Here is a 23,537-nt window from a genome sequence, read left to right on the forward strand (position 1 = left end):
ACATCATTGTTTTTAAGCAAATACCAACAATTTAACACTCTAATTCCTTACACCCACTGTCACAAAGGAGTCACTGAAGAAAAAAAAACAATCAGTATTCTATTCCTAGATAGATCAAGAGTAAAAAAATTTAACTCTAGGAAATATATTAAACTATAGCATCATCAATGCAGGCCACCCTGCACTAAAGTTGGAAGGCTAGACAGCAGCATAGAAGTTGTGAGACTTTCCAATAATATCATAGAGAATGTGGTGTAAATCTCCTTTCTCTTAATGTTTAAGTGTTCCCAACAAAAGACTTATTAGACACTCACGGATCAACACTCTTTGCTATAGCAGCCATGATAAAGAGGACCGCTTCTGTCACCTCCCAGGGTGGATTGCCTTCCTTCAGAGTAGAGTACAACTAGAGAAGAAGAGGTGGGTTACGGATCCATTAAAGAAAAACAGAAGTCCAAACACAAAACAAAAACTGTTAGTTCAAAGAAAGCTGGCTCTTTATTTAAGCCCAGTTGACACACAGAGCCAGCAGCGGGCAGCACTTTCATGTGCTGTATCCTTGCTATACAAGTAGCTGACTCTAGTGTCTAAGCAAATGTATTTAGAACCCCAAGAGTTTACCAAGATTATCATGTGTCTCCAGAAAATGAATATCATGAAAAAAATGAAACAATGAGTTTCTTCTGGCCTTAATAGCAGATCAACATGTTTTCTTGAGCACAAATTCTGCATGTGCATCTGCTGTATACTTTAACGACTGTCTGCATCAAATAGTAGTGCAAGTTAAAGTGCTGAGAGCAACTGCTCAGAAGTTCCTCTACGACAGCGTATCCAAGCACAATTTAAAAAAAAAAAAAAAAAAAAAGCAGACCTAACAGAACACTGAGTGATGTTCTGGTTTTTAATTTCCCAGACTATATCCATGTGTGGAACATGACTAGGTATTAGGCCAAGTAAAATGTCTATAATCAAAAACAAATAACTGTAAAAACAAAGCAAATTTCTGCAGTCAAAAAAGAGACACTACAAAGGAAAGCAAAATAAACTCTCTTGTAAGGTGTCACAGAACTTTTAATGTAGTATGTAGATATTTATATCATTTCACAATTTCAATTAATGATTTGCTTTCATTTTTGTCAAAGAACATCTTCTGAACCTGGAGCTCCACAAAACACACTTGGCAACATTCACAGCTTACATAATTAAATTCATAAAAAGTCAAAATTGAAGTCAAAGACACAGAGACAGTGAGAAAAGAGCTGAAATCTGAGTGCAGGTCATCTGCCCACTAAGTCTGTCTCCTAAGAATTTCCATAGTGGATTTCAAAGGCATGCTTTGTAATGTGAAGTGTAATTTCATGAATGTTTCCTGGGTGAGATATTCACAAATTTTATATACAAAATGGGAGTCAAACACTCATCTTCCCAATTTTTCTTATGCTAGTTTGGTGTCACTACAAAAACAACATCCAAACTGTCACACCGGAACTCATTAAAGAATGATCCAGCAATACAAAAACACCTGAAGTTATTCTAACATTAAGTGATGTGGAAAGATGATTATGACTGCAACCTTATGAGGTCAAATGTCACTTACTCATCACCAGGAAACCACAGGACTGTGACTCTCTGACTCTAGTAATATCCACCTCTCGAATGAAGCTACACAAGACTCTAACTGTAACTATGGACCAAGGAAATACCATGGAACTAAAGCATTGCCAGGATCAAAGCAGGAAAACCTGCCCGCTTTATCCAGGGGGTCCAAATCCCTGTAAGTTTCCTGGAGATTTCCATAGTTATCAGCTGCATACATGGAACAGCTCTCCTCAGTAAGAGTAATAGAATAAACCATAACTGAATTGATCTGTACACTACTACTGGTTTATCAGGCCCTAAACAAACATTGCTACTATATGCCAGGCAATGTGCTAGGCACCTACACATCTACTATCTCATTTGGCCACCACGCTTGGGGGGAAAAAAAGATCAAATGTTTACAGAAACTACAGAAACACAATCAATGTGATCACTAAAACTGGCCCAAGAGTCTCCAAATGAACTTACCTGAGCAAAGCACTCCATAGATCCAATCAAGAAAATCAAGTCCTTCACCAGGTCTGACACTCTCATTCGAAACTCCCCAAAGTCATCAGTCTCTTCAGGAACTCCTTCCTGAAATACAAAAGCATGTAACACATGTTTAAAACTTACCAAAGCTGTCAATTCCCTTTATAAAATCCATAGAGAAAAAGCCATTAAAGAATCAAATGCCAATGAGTCTGAAACACAAGTCTATGTCCCATCATATAGAAGGTCTCCTCAAGTGCTCCCCAAGTATGCTGAGTCAACAGAGGCTACACTCCACTTTCCTGTGAAAAATTCTTTATGTGCATGACTATGTACGTCTACTTTGCACACCTTGTTTATAAAGTGGTAGAAGTTACTCTATATTTAGAAGGTCCACTCCTTAATACTGAACAAACAAATCTGAGCTTTTCTTCTTCAAAATCTTAGAACAAAACAATAAAAGCCAATCATTATCACAGTAACTCCACAAAGAAAAGTTTAGACTTTAAATCTCATTCCAATGCACCTCTCTAAACAAAAGTATTACCAACTAATTTTGGGACAGTTAAAGGCAGCTATGAAAATCTTTGGCCATGGATACCTAGTATCCATCCCTTAGTACCATTGAGAACTGCTCATCTAGTTCAGCCTCCTTTGCTTTAGGAAGAAAAATTAAAATGGAGAAATAATGAGGAAAAATAATGGCTTTCTAGGTGAAACGAATAAAATTCTAAAGTACTATAAATTTACAAGTGTAAAAAAATGTGCAAGGGAAATGGTGTCACAGAACTGGCAAAGAGCAGGATTCCACTTAGTGTAAGCACTGAACTAGAGCAGCTCATGTGGGATATTCCAACAAAATGTGGTTACAACTAGGGATCCTTGGTTTAGAAAAGTTCAGAGACCAGCAAGTCAGATTTAATGTTATAAGCAATTAAGTTTACTACAGGGCCTCGACCACAGCCACTCAACAACCAAGCAGAAAGGTCAAATAATGGAGACATAATAATGTACAGGGGCTTTCCACAAAGAAGGTGACAGAGTTTTCCAATGAACTATATCCTGTGTCTAATATGTTTTCTTCTAAGCAAATGTCTATATATTTTCTTTAAATTATCAAATGGTTATAATGTAAAGAAACTGTATATACACATGGAGAAAAATGATAATTCTAAACATCTTCACACATTTTTTTCATTTTTTTAAATCTTAGGGGTTTTTTAACCTATGCATCCTACACTATTAAAAACAAAGTAGAAACAAACCAGGAGGATATAATGGTGCACGCCTTTAATCCCAGTGCTTGGTAAGCAGTGGTAGTGGATCTTTTGAGCTGGAGGCCAGCCTGATCTAAACAGTAAATTCTAGGCCAGCCATCACTAAACTGTCTCAACACAAAATGAAACAAAAAAAACCAAGCAAACCACCAAGGACACGGAAATGCAGCTCAGCTTGAGCACTGGTTTAGCATGGTCAAGGTATGGGTTTGGTCCCTGACACTACACAAAACAAAAGGCCCAAGCAAACTACAGAATTTGACGCTGATTTTTATCACTTAACCTATTACTATTGCAGAAGTTATTGCTATTAATTGCTGTATAGTGGTTCACTGAGTTTCTGAACATAGTTAATCATATTCTATAATATCACCTATGGCAAATTCCTAGGTAAAAAATTGTTGGCTCAATAGGTACAATTTTCCTACACGGGTCTAATTTTTATTATACTACTATTGACTTCTTCACTGTAAGCTAAAGTGAAAACAACTTGAAGACTGTTAGATCTAGTACTTTTTTTTTTTTCTTCTGTTTTTCAAATTAAAACCAAAAGGTAGAAGTTTAAAGCAAACAAGGGTGCTTACATGGTCTGGTTCCAACTGGCAGTGTCGAGCCAAGGCATGAAGCAGCCTCTGAATATATGCTTTGAAGATGCTGTGAATAACTTCATCATTGGTTTTGTATAAATGTTCTCCTAGCCGGTACCAAAAGTTAAAGGAAATTTCTACTACCTGTTAGGTAAGAAAAGAAGATGGTTTATTTGTGAAGGAAAAGAACAGAAGAAAAAATAATTTCACTACTATTTACCATATAGGAAGGACATAACACTATTCCATAACATGTATGCAGTTAGTTAGGAAGCCACCTTTTCTATCGATTTGTTATGTTACCTCTGAAATATCCTCCCAAGTAGGCCTCAACGTCCAGTTAGATAACTAGCTTTTTATTCTCTATTTATATTGGGGAAAACTTTTCCCAAAGAATATTAAATTCTATAGAAAACAAAACATACGTTTTCCAAGGCTTAGTTTCCTCAAACATTTCTAGAATGTTTAATTATGCTCACATCAGAAGATCTCTTCCAGGCTAGCCAACTTTAATTCCTTGATGATCCTAAGCTCACACTCCTCCCCCACTTTGAGACAAGGCCTCATGTAGTCAAGGCTAACCTTAGAGTCACTAAGAATGAATTCAGAGCTAGAATGAATTCTGAACTCCCTATTCTCCTGCCTCCACCTCTCAAGTGCTGGGATTCTAGGCACACACAATTCTAGGCAGCCCAGCTCTCACTTGGCTGTTTTCATGACCATGAAGGATGGCCGAGATGGATGGAATTCCAATCACAGCTAGCTTCCAACCGGCGCCACTTCAGAAGTGACTGCTACCACACAGGGCAATAGTGCTTTAATTTTTACCTAATCTACAAGTCCTTAGGAGATTCTGTAGAGATAAGCAAAAAGTACCTGCCTGTGCTGAGAACCACAGGAATGAAAAAGAACGAGCAGAGAAGAGAGACCTGCTGCTGCTCCTTTCTACTAAGGAACCAAAGAAAAGAACCTGTTCTTTTCTTTGAACCAAAGAAGCTGTTCAAATGAAATGCAAGACCCCTCCACACACCATTTTTTGGAGGCAAGATTTCTTTGTGTAGCCTTGGGTGTCCTGGAACTCACTCTGTGACTAGTCTGGAACTCTAATCCCTGCCTCTGCTTCCAGGTGCTGGGATTAAAGGTGTGTGCCACCACTGCCTAGCTAGGTTTTCTTTCTTTAAAAGTAAATAAGATCTAAAGCTTTATTTGTATTATTTTTACTGTGTACCATGTGGGGAGAAATAAGTGCAGGTGTCCAGGAATGTCAGAGGCGCCACATCCTACTGGTGCCTGAGGTGTAGGTGGTTGTACACTACCAGATATGGTGCTGGAAACTGAACTCTGGTTCTCTGGAGGCAGTATGTGTTCCTAACTACTGAGACATCTCTCCAACCCTCTTTACTATTTCTATGTGATAAAAAGGAAGTATAATTTCTTGAATACAGAACCTTGTAAAAATTCAAGAAAAGATTAAATTTCTCTCTTATGTTTATGTATATGGATGTTTGTCTGTATGTGTGGCTGTGCACCATGTGAATGCAATGCTCATAAAGGCCAGAAAAGGGTCTTGGTTCCCTGGGAACTGGAGCTATATTGGAGTAAATTGGGTCCTCAGGAAGAGTAGCGACTTCTTTTAACCACTAAGTCATATGTCCAGCCCCTAAAATCTAGGAAACTGGTAAGTGGTACAGTAGTCCATGCCTACTGTCTGAGCACCCGGGAGACGGATCCTTACCAGGCCAGCCGGACAGCCAGGGATACACACGTGGTCTAAAAACAAACAAATGGAAGGGCTGGCTGGGGATGCAGCTTGGTGGTATCCATCTGCCTAACACATGCAAGGCCCTGAGACTGAGCCTCAGCACCAAAAAGGGAGTGTCTTAAAGAAAAGTATGATTTCAATAAATATAGTATCCATGTAGCCCAGGCTAGCCTGGTAATCACAAAGTAGCCCATGTTGGCCTCAACTCTTGATCCTCTATCTCGGCCTTCAAGAGCTGCAATTATAGGCATTATAGGCATGTGATATCATATCCAACTCACAAAAACCTTTGAGAAGTATTTTTATAAAAAATGAAACTCACTATGTGCAGCAGCTGGCCTCAAATGCAAGATCCTCCTGCATTTGATTCCTGAGTGCTGTGATTAAAGGCATGTCCCAGGTAAAAGAGAGGAAACTTTTTTTTTTTTTTTTTTTTTTTTGGTTTTTTAAGACAGGGCTTCTCTGTGTAGCCCAGGCTGTCCTGGAACTGGGATGTGTGTGTGTGTATAACCCAGGGCCTTGCACTTGCTAGGCATTATAGTGCTCTACCATTGAGCTAAATCCCCAACCCCATAGGTTTTCTTTCTGATAGATTCTGAGTTGCCTACAACAGTCAACCTTAATAACCAAATATGCAAACAAAACAGAAACCGAAACAGAGTTCTTTAAAATAACCCAATTATGGAGTCATTAAGATGGCTCGCTGGGTGAAGGTGAAGTATGTTGGATTCCAGACCAATATGAGAGTAGGAGATAACTGACTGCCTAACACTGCCTTGCTTTGCCTCACACCAGAGCATATGTGCTGCTCCCCAGCCCCAGATACAAATAATGAAGTTGAAAAAAATAAAACCAGATGCAACTCTCCGGTCAAATTAATTAAAAACAAGACTGTCGTTTCTCGACAGACAGCTAGAATATGCTCTATGCAACCGGAGACTAACAGCCTTAATACAGTGTGGATACTACCTCATACTGAGGGTGGCCTGCGCAGATAAGAAGCAATTCCAAAGTTCGAAGATCTCCCAGACCTTGGCCTGGAGTACAGACAATTTTTTCCAGAAAAGTTTCACATAGTTCGGTGAAGATACGGCAGTAATTCAGAACTCTGTGGAGGTGGAATGAGAGTACCAGGTCAAGAATCTAGGCTTCACATACACATACTCATAGTCAAGGGAACTTAAGGCTCCTGGCTGAGGAGCACTTGGTGAATAACTCACTCTGGGCATCATAATCTCTGGGCACTGCTGTACGTAGGTTGTTCATGTCTATACAGTAAGTATATAATGGTCAGCCAATTCATATTCTCTACAACAAATTTTATAATAAAACTTCCAAATTAGGGTTCTGGAGAGATGGCTCAGTTGCTAAGAGCACTGGTCTGCTAGAGGGCTTGAGTATGATTTCAGCACCCTCATCAAGGGGCTCACAGTCTTCTATAACTCCAGCTCAGGATCCAATGCCTCTGGTCTTTGCTGACACCTGCATTCATATGCGCGCGCGCGCACACACACACACACACACACACACACACACACACACACACTTAATACAAGTAAAGAACAACACTAAATCTTAAAAAAATTTAAAAATTCCAAAGTAGACATTTCAAAATTATTATCTTGGTGGTGGTTGTTAATTATGTGTCTCCCTGTGGGGATATGCATGCTGCGCTCATGGTACAGAAAGCACTGGATTGCCTGGTGTTGGAAATAAAGGCAGTTGGGGGGGGGGGGGGCGCTTCCAGACATGGGTACTAAAAACCAAACTCAAGTTCTCTGCAGGAGCATAATCCATTCTTAGCCATCCAACCATCTCTCCAGCCCCTAAACTAGAGACTTTAACGTTCATGCCTATTTCTTAGTCTTCTCATTTCAAGAGTAAAGAAAATACAATCAAGAACTGCTGTAATCCTCTCCCAGATCCAAGATGGCACTTCAGATAGCATGCACTTTACATTTACAAAGGCATGGGAATCAAAACACGAGGGGTAAACTATAACAAAGATTTGAAAAACCACAGACTGTAGGCAACCAGAGCTCCAGTCTCCAGCAATTACTCACTTGTCTAAATCTTCCCGTGCCACAGCCATATGATAGGCAGTCTCCAGTGTCAGGACGCCCTGAAAAAGCTGCATGGCCAATGGCAAGTTAGTCTCTACATTTTCAATAGCATAGAGAGCGGAGCACACACAGTCAGAAGCAGCTTCGTGTAGGTTAGATGAGGTCTTATCTTGTTGCTGGAAAACAGAAGGAATACGGAAGCAGAAATCAGAACCATTGTAGTCCAAGGAAAACAACCACAACCTTCTTTTGAAAATTGTTTTTGTTGTTACTGTGTGACAATTTCTCCTGCCTCTGTGCCCATGTGCCAGGATTACAGAAATGCATGCCAGTGTACTCCTATGTCTGTCTGGCTGAGAGTACACTAAGAACAGCCCCATAATGGCAGACCTCGCCAAGACAACATCTTCCTTATTTCCGGACATGCCAAAAAACTGTAAAGTCTTTATCCCTCAGCCTCATATAGATTTTTCTTCTGTTTTTTTTTTTTTTTTTTTTTTTTTTTTTTTTTTTTGTGGGGAGATGAAGTCTCACTCTGTAGCCTTTGGGTGGCTTGGAACTCACTATATAGACCAAACTGGCCTTAAAATCACAGAGATTCAAAGTATTGGGATAAAAGATATTGTATCAGCACACCAGATTTCTTCTGTTTTTAAAGAACTGACAGTATTTTGTAGCTTGGAAACACAATACCCCTCTCAGCCACCAGAGTACCGGGATCCTAGGTCTGAGCCACCATGCCTGGCAGTTACCAGATTATTCCTGTCTCTGTTTATACCATTTCTCTCAAAGGAATGGCATGCTTCTGCCCTACACTTACAACAAAAGGGCTTAATAACTCCAAAAGGCTCATTACATACCCAAGTGAGGTCTCAGAATACCAAAGTTAAGCAAAGACCCTAAAAACTTCTGGCTAAAGCTAGGCAGTGGTGTCACACACCTTTAATCCCAGCAGTCAGTCCAGAGGAAGAAGCAGACAGATCTCTCTGAGTAAGACCAGCTTGGTCTACATAGCGAATTCTAGGGCAGCCAGGGTTACACAGAGAAACCCTGTTACTAAATAAATAAATGAATAAATAAGTAAATCTGGGTGGAGAAGAGGCATAATATAGAAATGGCAAAATTCCCAGTTTCTCATTCACAATGACACATGCTAGCATATGAGAACACAAAGGTTTGAAATTTTGAAGAAAATAACAATGGACCTAAACCACACCTACCTAATGAATTAATCAAAGGTGAAAACTACTACTTCTTGCTGGGTCTCATAGAGTACATTAATAATTTAAGCACTTTGGGAAGATGAGGCAAGAGGATTACTACAAATTCAAGATCAGTATGGGACAGAGGAAGCTCCAAGGTAGCTTTGACTTTAAACAAGTCTCAGAGCTGGTAAATGGCTCTGTAGATAAAGGCACTTGGCAAGCCTAACAACTTGAGTTTGATCCCTGGAACCCACATAGTAGAGATAACAACCCCTCTATAACTTGTCTTCTGGCAAGCACACACATATAATAACTGATTTTTTAAAATCCAATTAATTGTAGTGCCTTTAATCCCAGTACTTGACAGGCGGAGGCAGAAGATCAGGTGTTCAAATGAGTTCAAAAAAGTAATAAAAAAAATGTCTTGGTCATGCAAAAACCTGCTTATTACCTGTGTACATTTTCTTTGGAAGTTACTTGAGGAAGTTCAAAAAATAAGCAATCAACCCAAAAAGCATAGTAAAGGGAAATCTAAGCATCATAACCAGGGAACAAATCCTAAACACAATTTATAAGACTAAGAATATATCCGAGGGTTCAAGGAGGAGCCACCGTGGTAACTCAGGCTCCAGTGTGAGCACTAAGTCGGTGAGAGCAGCAGCTTCTTCAATCTCAAGATAACCAGGACCACCCAGAGAGCTGCAAGCCAGGCTGCTGCACAGCCAAGACTGTCTCAAAACAAAAAGAAGTACAAGAAGGGAATCTGCAGGGTTCTCATTTACCAACAGAGTTGAGAGCTTCTGTAAATTTAGTAAAGTCATCACCATTAAGTCTTTCTTGAATAACAACGATAACAGACCCTTAAGTTGGAGAGACAACAAGTAAATCATCCCAATTTTCAATATTTTTTTACGATTTATTTTTATGTGTATGGGTGTTTTACTGATGTGTGTGTGTGTGTGTGTGTGTGTGTGTGAGTGTGTGTGTACAATGCACTCGTACACCCGCACACCCACACATGTGTACACTAGGTGTCAACAGAAGCCAGAAGATGTCAAATCTGTCAAATCCCCCAGAAATGGAGTTGCAGACAGTTGTGAGCTGCCATGTAGGTGCAGGAAATGAAACCTGCATCCTCTGGGAGCAATCAGTGCCCTTAACCACTCTGTCTCTCTACCATCACCCCTGCTCTTTAAAGAAGTAATAGTAGAGACACTTTATTAGGAAAAGAAGGTGGGGCAGGTAGGTGGCTCGAGGGGTAAAGAAGGGTCTGCCACAAAAGCCCGACTCCCCAGACCTGTGTAAGGCGGTAAGACGGTAAGATGGAGACAAACACAGGAGAACAGCCGCGCTATCTGGCCAGTTATCCTGAGGTAGGCAGCGCCACAGTAAACAACGAGAGATGGTGCCTCAGAAACTAGATGGAGGGTGAGGATCTATACAGAAGTCTCTAACACCCACACAGGTGCAGAGTATGTACATGACTTCAAGTAAAATAAACATATATACACAAAGTAAATAATGAAAACATTTTTAAGAGTTTCAAAAAGAAGCTCATGCTCCATTACATACATGCCAGCTTCAGTAGGCTTTTTCCTCCTCTAAGAGGGGTGTCATTTAGCTCAGGTTTGCTTCAAATTTGCTATTTAGCTAAGGATGACCTTAAACTCCTAATCCTCCTGCAGCTACTTCTGCATGTGCCATCAAGCTCAACTTCTTATGGTATTCTTTTCTTTTTTTTTCTTTTCTCTTTTTTTAAAGATTTTTTTTAATTTATTTTATGTATATAAGTACACTGTTGCTGTCTTCAGACACACTTCTTATGGTATTCTTAAGACACAAAGTGTTTCTCAAATAAAACACTGAGATGTCCCAGAAGGTTATTATTAAAAGTGGCAATAGCAGGTACAGCCTTACTTACCAAAACCTCAAAAAGGAGTGCTAATAACTTATTATTAGCCATGAAGTTACTGTCCAAAACTCCCAAGTTAAACCAACTTCCCAAACATCGGAAGACCTTCATAAGCATCTTCTCGTCAGTTCCTGCTTTCTCTACACATGTCATCTAAATAGAAGAAAAACATACTTTTAAAAAAAATCTTTATACTGAAGTCACCATTATAATCACTGTGCCCATACTGGAATAAAAACAGGAAGTCACAAGTTCTTTGTAAGTGCCACTGTTCTAAGTCCTATTACCACTACCATGATTCCCAGTAAAATGCTACAGCATGCATTATCTACTCTTTTTTTTTTTTCCCTTTTCTTTTTTTCAGAGTTGGGGACCAAACCCAGGGCCTTGCGCTTGCTAGGCAAGTGCTCTACCTCTGAGCTAAATTCCCAACCCCTATCTACTCTTTTTAATGGGGAAGCTGAGGCACAGAAAGGCTAAAGATCCTAAACCAGACATTAAAAATAACTAAGATTCTTAGTTCCTGCTTATGCACTACTGTACTCATCAATACAACTATTTTTAAAGTATAGCATTGTTTATTCCCCATATTAAAAATCGGTACCTAAAGTTCTGAAGACTGCTTGGTCAGTGAAGTGCTTGCTGCCCAAGCATGAGGGTCTGGGTTTGGATCCCCAGCACTACTCTAGCCAGGCCTGGTGGTACGGTGGTGCACATCTGCAATCACAGTGCTGGGAAAGGGGAGACAGGAGGATCCCTGGGGCTTGCTGGCCTGCAGCTAGTCTAACTGAATCAAGGAGACACACTATCTCAAAGAGAAAGAGACAGAGAGAGGGGGAAGGGTAAGATGGCTTAGCACGTAAAGTTGCTTTGCCACCTAACATGATGACTTGAGTTTAATCCCTCTAACCCACATAACGAAGGGGAAAAACAATCCTTCAAGTTGCCCTCCATCTCCACATGTGTACTAGGGTAGAGAGACACATACAAATACTAAACAAATAAATGATGGGGGAGGGATTCTGGAAAGATGGCTCAGGAGTTAAGAGCATTTGCTGCCCTTGCAGAGGACCCAGGATCAATTTCCAGAACCTACAGAGTGGCTTACAATCATCTATATGTAACTCCCGTTCCACATCATCCAAGATCTCTTCTAGGCTCAGAGGGCACCAGGAATGCACATGGTGCAGACAAAAATGCAGGCAAAGCACCTGGAAGACGTATGTATAAATTTACGTCTTTAACAAAAAAAGCCTTTTAAAGCAAGTTGTTTTTTAAAGGGGGATCTGTAAATATAAGAAATAACTTAGTGGTAAAACAATAGCTTAGAATACACAGAGACTGTAGGTTCAATTCCCAGTACTACAAAAGGGAAGTTTTTACAAAAGACATAAACAAGTCATACCAAAAGTCTTTGTGCTATATTTAGCCAAAGTAAAGCATAGTGCAACTTCTTCAAGGTGAGAACGTTTCAAGACAGCTTATGGGCAGTGGGCTTAAAACATAACTGTCTAGTCCTGACTTCCTTTGGTGATGAATAGTAAATAACCCCTTTACTGCCCCTACCCCCCAATAACTATCATAACTGCCATGAGGTTCAAGATGCACAGAGGAAAGGGCTATGTCCTAAAATGTATTATTCACCAGATCTGAAGTCTGGCAGTTGGACTTCTAGAACCGTCTCCATTAAACCAGAATAATGCCTCTTAATTCACTGCCAATAATCAACTGGTATCAATTTAAAAAATAATTTCAAGATGGTGGCAACCATAGTCTAAGAGATAAAATTCTGACATTTATGTTTACATCAGAAATATAAACTACATTGAAAAAAATCCCCCAGGCTCAAAGCTTCATAATCTGCACTGATGCTTTTTTCTGTCTTCTCTCCCTCCCTCCTTTCTTCCCTCCCTCCTTCCGTCCTTCTTTTTCTGAGACAGTTTCTTCACTAGCTAACTCTGACTCACAGAGATCTGCCTGTCTCTGCCTCTGAAGTGCAGCACCACGTCCCGTAGATGAAGGTACTGTTTTCCTTTGGTGTTGAGGATGGAGTCCAGGGACTGGTGCACACCGTCTAGCAACAATGTCTCCATCCCTAGTCCTGGTGACTGTTTTGTTAGTGTTTTCCAGTACTAGGCTGCTGGAGATATGAGAATGGAACTGTAACATGTCACTATATATCATTTTGTCTCTATAAAACAATAGTGATGGATTTATATTTATTTTTTTATTTTATTGAGACACCATTTTGTGGCTCAGGCTGCCTCAAACTCACAACTTTCCATTTTAGCCTCCCAATTGTTAGGATGACAGGTGTGTATTGCCACACTTGGCAAAAACATTCATTTTAGAATCAATTTTTTTCCTTTAGGATAACAAACAAGAGAGAGAAAGGCTATACAAGTATAAATATGGGCTTGCTTCTGTTTTTCTATTTCTTCATGGGCATTACATTTGGCCAAAGAAGAAGCATATAACCAACAAATAAGTGACCAGCCATATGGTTTACTGAACCCTATCATGTGCTAGACATGATTTTAATAACTTTATATACATTAACTCAGTCTCCTCAAAATGAAACAGATACTATTACTTCCATTATGCAGATGATGAAACTAAGGCAGGAGAGTTAATTATCTTGCTTAATATGACACAGCAAGGACCCAAACTTCTCAAGTCTTGCTTTAGGGCCAGGGCCTGCTAGGAACCAGACTGGCGAGAGGGTTCAGTTAAGAGGACTGGCTGTGGGGCTGGGGATTTAGCTCAGTGGTAGAGCGCTTACCTAGGAAGCGCAAGGCCCTGGGTTCAGTCCCCAGCTCCGAAAAAAAGAGCCAAAAAAAAAAAAGAGGACTGGCTGTTCTTCCAGAGGTCCCTGGTTCTATTTCCAGCACCTACAAGGCAGCTCACAACCATCTGTATCCCAGTTTCAGGGGATCTGCAGCCAGCCAGAGACATACTGTGAGATCCAAATTAAATAGATATCTTTAAAAAAAATATTAGATAGCTCATAAAATACTATTTTCATACAAAGTACACTGTAAAAAAGAAAAAGCACACTAGACATGAAAGCATCAGAATGACATTACACTAAACCAGAGGCAATCCCAACATTACTAGTGAAGTATCAGACCTGATATTTGGGTAAGATGCAGCATGAAATAACTATGAGACATGTTATCTTAAAAAAAAAAAAATCTTAAATCCATCCGGCCTCTTAGTTTTATCTCTATGAGGACAATAAAGGAATGGATGCCCTAAGATATTAGGCTTAATTTCTTTTGAGGAATCCTTACTCAGTGGGGCTGAGTATGTTAAAAGGTTAGTAGTAATCAGTGCACTGGAACCCCCACAGTCTCAACTACTCAGGAAGCTAAAGCAGGAGACCACTTGAGTCCACTGGCTCTGTGAAACCAAATCTCACAAATAAAATGGCTGGAGGCTGAAGAGACTGCTCAAGACTGAGGATAAGAGCACTGGTGCTCTTTCTGAGAACCAGAGTTCAGGTATTAGAATCCACACTGACGAGCTCAAACTGCCTATGAACTCTAGCTCCAGGGGAACATATGCTATCTTCTGACTTCCACTGACACAGAAACATACAGAAAAATAAAAACATTAAGAAAAAATGAAGGACAGGTATGCTAGCACATACTTCTAATACTGCACCTGAGAGGCAGAATCAGGTGGAAGAGGGAGGGGAAAGGGGGAATCAGAAGTTCAGGCTCATCCTCAGCTATGAAGCTATAAAACTTGCTATGAAGCAAGTTTGAGGCCAAGTTAGGATGCATGAGACTCTTTTAAAAAAAAATAAAATGGCTTGCTGGGTGGCTTAAAGATGCATGCTACTAAAACTGGTGGTCTCATTCCTGGGACCAAAATAATAGGAGAAAATCTACGTGTGCAAACTACTCTCTGACCTCTACACACATCCTATGGTGTACAGGTATATATGCTCCTTTCCACATAATAAATACAGGTAATTTTGAGGAATTATATGTGGTGGTGTACATCTTTGATCTCAATACTCACTCAGAAGGCAGGAGCAGGCAGATCTCTGAGTTCAGGTCACAAAATAACAACACCATGGTTCCTGCCCTTTACCAACAAATTTCGAACTTACCAATAAAGAAACCACTGTACTAGAGTAGAAGGCTAAGTCTTCTATAATTTCTGTGCGCCTGTTGGCTCCAATCCGCAAGGAACGACTGTGTACTTCTTCAGGTAACACTGTAAGGATTTCCAGCAAAAAAGGCAAAGAAGTTACATCATTGCTATATCTGTAAAACAAAAAAGGAAGGATATATCATGAGTCACTGAGAGACAGAAAATACACAATCACAATATAACCCATCAGAATAGCCCAGCATTCCGAACAAGAAAAGCATCATTCCAAATATTAATAAAAAATGAAATATAGTCTTTGTTTTGTTTCATTTTTTGTTTTTTCGAAATAGGGACTCTCTGGATGGCCTGGCTGTCCTGGAACTCACGCTGTAGACCAGGGTAGCCTTGAACTCACAGAGATCCAACCTGCCTCTTGACTTTCCAGTGCTGGGATTAAAAGCATATGCCACCAATGCCCAGCAAAAGTTTGTTTTATTGAGACAAACTTTCATGCATTCCATGCTGGCTTCTAACTTGTTATGTGGCTGAGGAAAAACAGGAAGGGAGAGAAGAGAGGAAGGGAGAATAGATATGGAGGTAGAAAGGAAGATAAGTCAGTTTTAGTTAGCCTTTTAAAAAGATTTATTTTTATTTTAATTATATGTATGGGAGGTGTGCTATGTGCACATGAATGTAAATGGCCACAGAGGTCAGAAGTGTTAGATACCCCTGGACCTAGAGTTACAGGCAGTGTAAGCTGCCCAATGTGGGTCCTGGGATGTGAACTTAATTCTCCAGAAGAGTAGTATGAACCTTCTCCAGCTCTCAGTCTTAGTTAATTTTAAACTATTACATGTGTGCACACTCATGCACAGTCAAATATTTTGCTAACTTGACTCAGTTCTGTATTGTTAGAAGCTTCAGTATACAACACCAGTGTCTTTCTGACTCCACAGGTCTGATCAATCATAATGACTCAATTTAAAAGATAGCTATCAGGTTGGGGATTTAGCTCAGTGGTAGAGTGCTTGCCTAGCAAGCGCAAAGCCCTGGGTTCGGTCCCCAGCTCCGAAAAAAAGAAAAGAAAAAAAAAGATAGCTATCAATTTCATGAGGTCTATATATCATATGTGGATTTATGAGTTTATACCAAAAAAAGTGAATCACCACATTTATTTATTGATTGATAGATAGATAACATAGCCTTGAATTTACTTGCTTATTGGCAGACAATGTATCCTGATTGGCTGGGAACTCAATATGCAGACCAGGTTAACCATGAACTCATACAGATCTGCCCACCTCTGCCTCCTGACTTCTGAGATTAAAGACATGCAACCACCATGCCCAGCCCTAACATTTACTTTCTTTAAACGAAGTTAATAATATATAACTCAGGGGCTGGAGAAACTGAAGTCTGTAAACCTGCTTGTCACTAAGCCCAACGTTGACTCAACTTAATGTACAGAAACTACATGGTAGAGAGAACCAACTCCTCCTTCAAACTGTCCTCTGAACTTGACATAAATAATGTGGCATGCATACATACAATAAACAATTTTTTGAAGATAAATAAAAAGTATATCAATTGGGAATTGAGAAATAAACAGCTCAGTGATTAAGAGGATTTGCTGCTCTTCCAGAGGACCGAAATTCAGTTCCCAGCACCCCCATCAGGTAGTTCCCAAATATCTCCAACTCCAGAGGATAGGACGCACCTGCCCTCTCTAGGCACCTGCACTCATGTGCACATAACCACATGCAGACACACATATCCACACGTAATTAACTTTTTCAAAATCTTTTTTTAAATATGTAATTTTATGTTCAAAATTTAGAAAATAATCAAGTGTCTAGTTAGTGGAGCAGATTTCTGTGTGGATTTATGGTAATCCAATAAGTAAGATACAAATTACAAATTACTTACTTTTCTACCAATGTTTGTACGCATCCCTTCCAAGAAGGCATCTGTAGGGCAAGGTCTGCTATTGCTAAAGCCAGCTGAACAGGGAAGAGAGATTAAATAAATGAATAGACCAGATAAACAGACACCATCAAAGCTAACAGAAAGCAGACACATTTCTTCCCAACAATGTGACAGTTAAGACCAGCATCCTTTTTCCTCCTTCCCCATGAAAGTCTATCTACCCATTTATCTACAAATTGCTTGGATTTAAAGATTAACCTTAAAAATTAAAGACAAAATCAAAAGAATCAACAAAATATACTTGATAGCTAGAATATATATTCCATTGGTGCTTCTGAGAGTTTCACGTAGCTTGGGGTAGCTTCAAGCCCATTATGTAGCAGAGACTGCACTGGAAGTCCTGATTCTCCTTTCTCTATCCCCCAAGTGCTGGAATTATAGGTTTAAACCACTAAGCTCAGCTTAAACACAACAAAATATGTTTAAAAATATAGATGTCCTCAGAATATGACACTCTTTACCTTTATTTGGCAAAACCACAGAACTTCATGGACAAAGTCTACTTTGACAAAAACCCAAAGCTACTGACAAAGTCAGACTCCGTCCTCACGGACTGCCACCCCCTCTTCCGTCCTCATCTTGAAGCCTAATCCAAGAGCAGCTCTATGTCAAAGGACACATGGGTAGACTTTACCTTCTAATGTATTTACCTGGCTAAAGGGGAAAGCCAAAACATTCAATGTTTTATTTGTAAGACTTTTACTAACTTCCAGAAAAGATTTTTTTTTTAAAGTTAACTACAAGACTCTGATCCAGAATAATTAACTTATTTTTTTAATCATCTGCAATTTTGAGAGTAAGGAACACATGCTAGAGAGAACACACACTCATCTCCTCACTTCCAATACCTAATGGGTGAAGTCTAATGAACCAAAGACTAGTAAAAAGATTAAAATTTTTATTTTGCTACAGTTGTGAAAATATAGCAATAAAATTACATTACCTTACATGGCCTATCAATGCTAACCAAAATGAATGTAATGTATTCAAAAGACCTTAGAAATTTCCTTAGTGAGTACAGGATTTACCTGTGTTACAATGACAGGTGACAAGTCTTTCAAGTTCTGAATATGAGTTAGCAATGAGTCCCTTAAAGAAGCATGGGAGTCTGTGGGAAGCTCATAAAATGAGGTCTGAATCTTCATTTTCATGGTCTGGGCAGCGAAATAGCATGATTCCACATCCTGTCGGATCTGTAACAATTGATCAGAAATCTCCCACGCATGAACCTGAAAATAAAAGATATCTTATTTTTATAAATAAATTTAAAGTCATATAACTTTAACATATAGTTTTGAGAGTCAGGAGAAGAATTGAAGGAGCTGAAGGGGATGGCAACCTCATAGGAAGTCTAACAGTATTAACTAACCTGGATCCCTGGGAGCTCCCTGAGACTGAGCTGCCAACCAGAGGACATACACGGGCTGGTCTGTGGCCCGACACATAAGTAGCAGAGGACTGCTTTGTCTATCCACAGTGGGTGAGGCTGCCCCTAATCCTGTAGAGACTTGTACCCCAGGGAAGGAGGATGCCAGTATATGTGTATATGTGGGGGAGGGGGTGTTGGGCAGGTGGGGGAGCACCCTCTCAGAGGCAAAGGGGAGGGGGTGAAGAATTCTTGGAGGGGGGACCAGGGGGGGGCAACATTTGGAATGTAAATAAATGAAACAAACAAACAAACAAAAGAAAACCACTGAAGGTGTTCTATATCTTGCAGTATCAAATATGCTGCTAAGACTTATTATATGTATTTTAACTGTAGGCATTTATACACACACACACACACACACACACACACACACACACACACACACACACACACACACCTTCCTTCTATATGAAATGGCTTGACAGAAAATCGTTGCTTGTAACATTTGTTACACGTAAGGAATTTTCTTTCCCATACTGGAAGCAGGAAAGCAGTAGCATTCTATCAGTGAAAATTTAATAACCAGAAGAACTTTAAAAAGACTGTGCTACTAAGACATCCATGTCTTCCATTAGTGGATTAAGTGGTGGTTTCTTCTCTAGTACAGTGGTAAACACTATCCTTGTTAATCTTTTACACAGTAAAAAAAAAAAAAAAAAAGCAATTGAATTTTGTTTTGTTGGGTTTTTTTTTTGACTGAAACACTTCAGAAGAAAATGAAATATATGTTGAAAATATTAAGAAAAAATGATTTTCTATTCCATCAAACTAAATTCCATTATAAAAGCCACAACTGTTACATGTAAGAATTCGGAGATTTAAAAAAAAAAAAAATTCAGAGGTTTCCCCCTGAGCCCTTTCTAAACAGTAATTTGTTTAAAAAAAAGGGGGGGGGGGCTGGGGATTTAGCTCAGTGGTAGAGCGCTTACCTAGGAAGCGCAAGGCCCTGGGTTCGGTCCCCAGCTCCGAAAAAAAAGAACAAAAAAAAAGAACAAAAAAAAAAAAAAAAAAAAGCCAACAACAAACTTCAGAAGCAAGAAGAAAGCTCAACTGGTAAATGCACTTATACTCAAATGTGTACCTTCAGGGCCCACGTAAACTCCAGGCAGTCATGGATACTTCTCGGACCTCGGTACTACTGGGAGTCAGACCAGGAAACTCCCCTGCAAGTTCCAAGGCCAGAGAGCCTACAGTGAACAGTGCAGTGTCAAATAGCTAGAGAGGCCCTGCTTCAAACAAAGTCAAAGGTGATGACTGACACCAGACTCTGTCCTCTCACTTCGACGTGTGTCATGGCACCCACATTAATATCACACACACACACACACACACACACACACACACACACACACACACACACGGTCCAAACAGACAGACACATTTTCTTTTAAAATGGCTTCTGGCAGGCAGGCAGCTTATTGTTAGAAAGTTCCTGCTGTGAACACTCAATTCCCAGGATCCACCCAGTGAGAGAGAGCCACTCCCACAGGCTATCCTCTGACTTCCAGAGGTGGTATGGCCACATTCATACCTATACACATACACGCAAGTTAATTAACTTTTAAAAGCCAAGATTCAAATAACCAAATGAGGCTTCAACATTGATAGCCACCATCTGACAGTTTAGAGTCCAGCCACCTAAGAATGAGGAAGAAAGCATACAAAAATAAATTGGGGGAACAGGGTCAAGAGCATATGTCAGAGATAGCACCCTTTTATTTCCTCTGCAAAGGCTTGGATTTGCTCCCCAACCCTGTAAATAAGTTCATAATCATAACTATTCTCATATGTGTATTGATAATGGTAGTACTGGTTCTATTAGTCTAAAGCTTTAAGTTAGCATGGGATAACTAAGAATAGTCTGTTCTAATTCTTCTATGTCTTGTCAATCGAGAATTTAAAATAGAAGAAAATACAGATACAACACAGAGGAAATTCAGATAAAAACCTATGGCATTTAATTTGAATTAAAAAAAAACTACCCGGACTGTAGCTCAGTGGTGAGTGTTCAATCTCTGGTGTCCTCCCACCGCCAAACAATGAGAAAAAAGAAAAACAGAGGGCTAGGGAAGTGGCACCCTCAGTAAAGTCCAAGCATAAAGAGTTCTATACCCAACACCAGTTCAAAGCTGGGTGTGCTGGCTCACAGGGATGTAAAGGATCCCGTCAGAGAGGTATTCTAGCAAATAAAAATTTTAAATGCATATTTAGAATAGATCATCATACCAAAACCAATAGATTTAGCACTGACGACAAAGTACATCACCAAAAATGAATGGGTAAGAGAGAGCTGTAAGTCAATGCTATTTCTAGATTAAAGATCAAATCTATTTTTTTCTTCTCCTTTAATATGGTCTGGCCTTAGGTAATTTGTGTAAGTGACAGAACACAGTAGAACTGATGTTGTGGAACTTCAAAAATCAGTCTGGTCAGGCGCAGCTTTAGAACTTTTGTCAAATTTCTCAGCATTACTCTAAGAACCAATTACCACGGAGGAATTTTCAATTACTCTCCTAGTAAGGAAACTTAGAAAGGCACTGAGACTGCAAAGGGGCCTAAGTCTAACCTTCTAGGCTTTCCTACTAGTGTCTGGCACGTACCTGAGAACTTCCAAAATAACCTGATCACTAAATGGACACCTCAACGAGCCAAAGAGCCCTGCAAGAATTCCCAACCTACAAAGATGCACGATACAGTAAACTAGCTTTGTTTTAACTTGTAATGTGTCTCACAATAATAGGTAACCAAATATTATGTGCCTCATGATGAACAAGCAAAGGCTGAAATGACAATGACAAAGAAATCAAATATTTATCTAATCAAGCCTGGGGGTTCCAGCTGCCAATTTGCAAGAGGTAACAATTGTACCTCTGTATCTTTGGACTGGCTCCAGGAACCCCAGAAACCAAGATCTACAGATGCTCAAGTGTCTCTTATAAAATGGCACAGTATTTACATATAACTACACATATTCCAATACATTTTCCATTTAATCTTAATTTTTAAAATGTATTCATTTATTTTATGTATGAGTACATTATAGCTGTCATCAGACACACACCAGAAGACACCATCAGATCCCCATTACAAATGCTTATGAGCCATTATGGGAACTGAACTCAGGACCTCTGGAAGATCAGTCAGTGCTCTTAACCACTGAGCCATCTCTCCAGCCCTTACTCCTTTTTTTTTTTTTTTTTGACCCAGGGCCTTGTGCTTGCTAGGCAAGCACTCTACCACTGAGCTAAATCCCCAACCCCTCCAACCCTAACTCTTAAAAAAAATTTTTGGTTGCTTTTTTTTAGAGTGAATTTTGCCATGTTGCCCAGGCTGGCTTGGATTTCCCAACACTACTAATTTAGCCTCTTGAGTGTTTCCCATATACTTTAAATTGTGGCTAAATCACTCAACATAAATGTCTTATAGTTGTTACCCTGTATTAATCAGAACAAGAAGAAAGTTCTGTACAAGGAGGGTGCTGGGAGTGTACTGTAACAGTAGAGTACCTGCCTAGCGTGTACACGGCTGAGTCTGGTTACCACTACCCAAAACAAACAAAAGCAAAAAAACCCAAAAAACTTCAATGCCATGTAATGTTTAATATGTCAGAAAACCCAACTGTAACTTTCTTATAGATGTCTCTTTTTATTATGTTTGTTTACTTGTTTATTGTTTCCTTTCCCCCTGGTTTTGTCAAATATTTCTTGAGTGTAGACACCTGGAGTATAGTACAACATGCATGATCTGTAGATTCAACAAGAAATGGAGCAGGAAATGTCAGACTTGGTGTCCATGACAGAGATAATGAAGTATCTATCACAAGACTAATATGGTTCTTGAAAAGCTTCTAAAATTTGGAGGTTTTAATTATTAAAAAAACAAAGCTGTTCATGTTTAGTAACTCAATATCATTGGAGGTACATAGTATTTTATAACTTAAAAAAACAAAAATAATTTGTAGAAGATTCCCATCCCCAACTTTGCCCATTCCATTTTCAGAGACCTTAACTAAAAATACTGTGTCTGTGTTTTCTAGCAACCTGTTCTGAGGCCATGTCTCACTCTGTAACCCAAATTGGCCTTGAACTCATAGCAAACCATCTGCCTTGGGCCTTAGAGTCTCAAATACTGGGGTTAGGTGCATGAGCATTTGCATCTTGCTTAGTTATCTATAGTCAGAAAGACTTAACTATTTCGACCTCTTTAAAAGCAGAGATTTAAAAACAAAAAGTGAGGGCTGGAGAGATGGCTCGGTGGTTAAGAGCATTGACTGCCCTTCCAGAGGTTCTGAGTTCAGTCCCTGTTTGTTTTTAAAACTAACAGATCAAGGCTTTGCTAGGTAGCAGTGTCTGGACTTGACTGACCCCGTCCTCTGTCCCAGTCTCCTGCTATGGGGGTTGCAGGTGAGCCACCAACCTTCTGTGACTTCAGTCTTTTTAAATTTACCAAGACTTGTTAAAAATTACTTTTTAAAAAGAAGACTGCATTTGTTTTTATTTTGGGTGTTTGTTCTTCTTGCATATATGTGTATACCATGTGTATGCCAGAACAAGGTGTCAGATGCCCTGGAACAGAAATTCGCCTAACTGCTGGGCCACCCAGCTAGCCATTAGTACTGTGTGTGTGTGTGTGTGTGTGTGTGTGTGTGTGTGTGTGTGTGTGTGTGTAGAATGTGAATGTGAATGCCAGCATGTGTCACAGTGCATATATGGAGGTCACATGACAACTTTGTAAGGCCAATTCTTTTTGACTTGAGGTGGACTCTGGAAAGTGATCTCAGGGCAGGTCACACACCTTCCCTTTGTTTTAAATTCATCCTGACAGAGGTCTTGCTTGGTTGTCAGGTCATCTTAAACACTCCGCTCTCTTGCCTCACTCTCTTAAGCACGATTGTTTTAGGCATGCACCACCTTGCCTGGTATCCTAAGGACATTAAAAAAACCACCACCACCACCATCAACAAAACCCAAAATTTAGTATTATTAAACTCTAAATCTAGAAAAATAAATCCCTTTTATGTTTGCCATTTCTTTTCACAAGTTAACCAATTTGCCCAAGGCAACTTATTTTATTTATTTATCTATTTGGTTCCCCTCTTCATTTTTATTTATTTATTTTAATATATGTATAGGTGTTGGGCCT

The 23,537-nt window shown here is 39.6% G+C and overlaps 1 protein-coding gene across 4 annotated transcripts in view; it reads right to left on the bottom strand.

The window, feature by feature from the left end:
• Positions 1–23,537, bottom strand: part of Tnpo3 (transportin 3) — an 88,735-nt gene that overhangs the window by 37,652 nt on the left and 27,546 nt on the right. For all 4 annotated transcript variants that reach the window (XM_063285739.1, XM_006236186.5, NM_001106587.1 and 1 more), the window contains 9 exons: positions 17,995–18,195; positions 16,907–16,980; positions 14,997–15,153; positions 10,886–11,029; positions 7,760–7,935; positions 6,666–6,804; positions 3,932–4,078; positions 2,068–2,175; positions 315–406 (listed from right to left, as the gene is read on the bottom strand). In XM_063285739.1, the coding sequence (XP_063141809.1) occupies positions 315–406; positions 2,068–2,175; positions 3,932–4,078; positions 6,666–6,804; positions 7,760–7,935; positions 10,886–11,029; positions 14,997–15,153; positions 16,907–16,980; positions 17,995–18,195 (1,238 nt within the window). The remainder of the gene's footprint in view (positions 1–314; positions 407–2,067; positions 2,176–3,931; positions 4,079–6,665; positions 6,805–7,759; positions 7,936–10,885; positions 11,030–14,996; positions 15,154–16,906; positions 16,981–17,994; positions 18,196–23,537) is intronic.

The sequence above is a fragment of the Rattus norvegicus genome, chromosome 4 (assembly GCF_036323735.1).
Source record: "Rattus norvegicus strain BN/NHsdMcwi chromosome 4, GRCr8, whole genome shotgun sequence".
Classification (NCBI taxonomy): domain Eukaryota; kingdom Metazoa; phylum Chordata; class Mammalia; order Rodentia; family Muridae; genus Rattus; species Rattus norvegicus.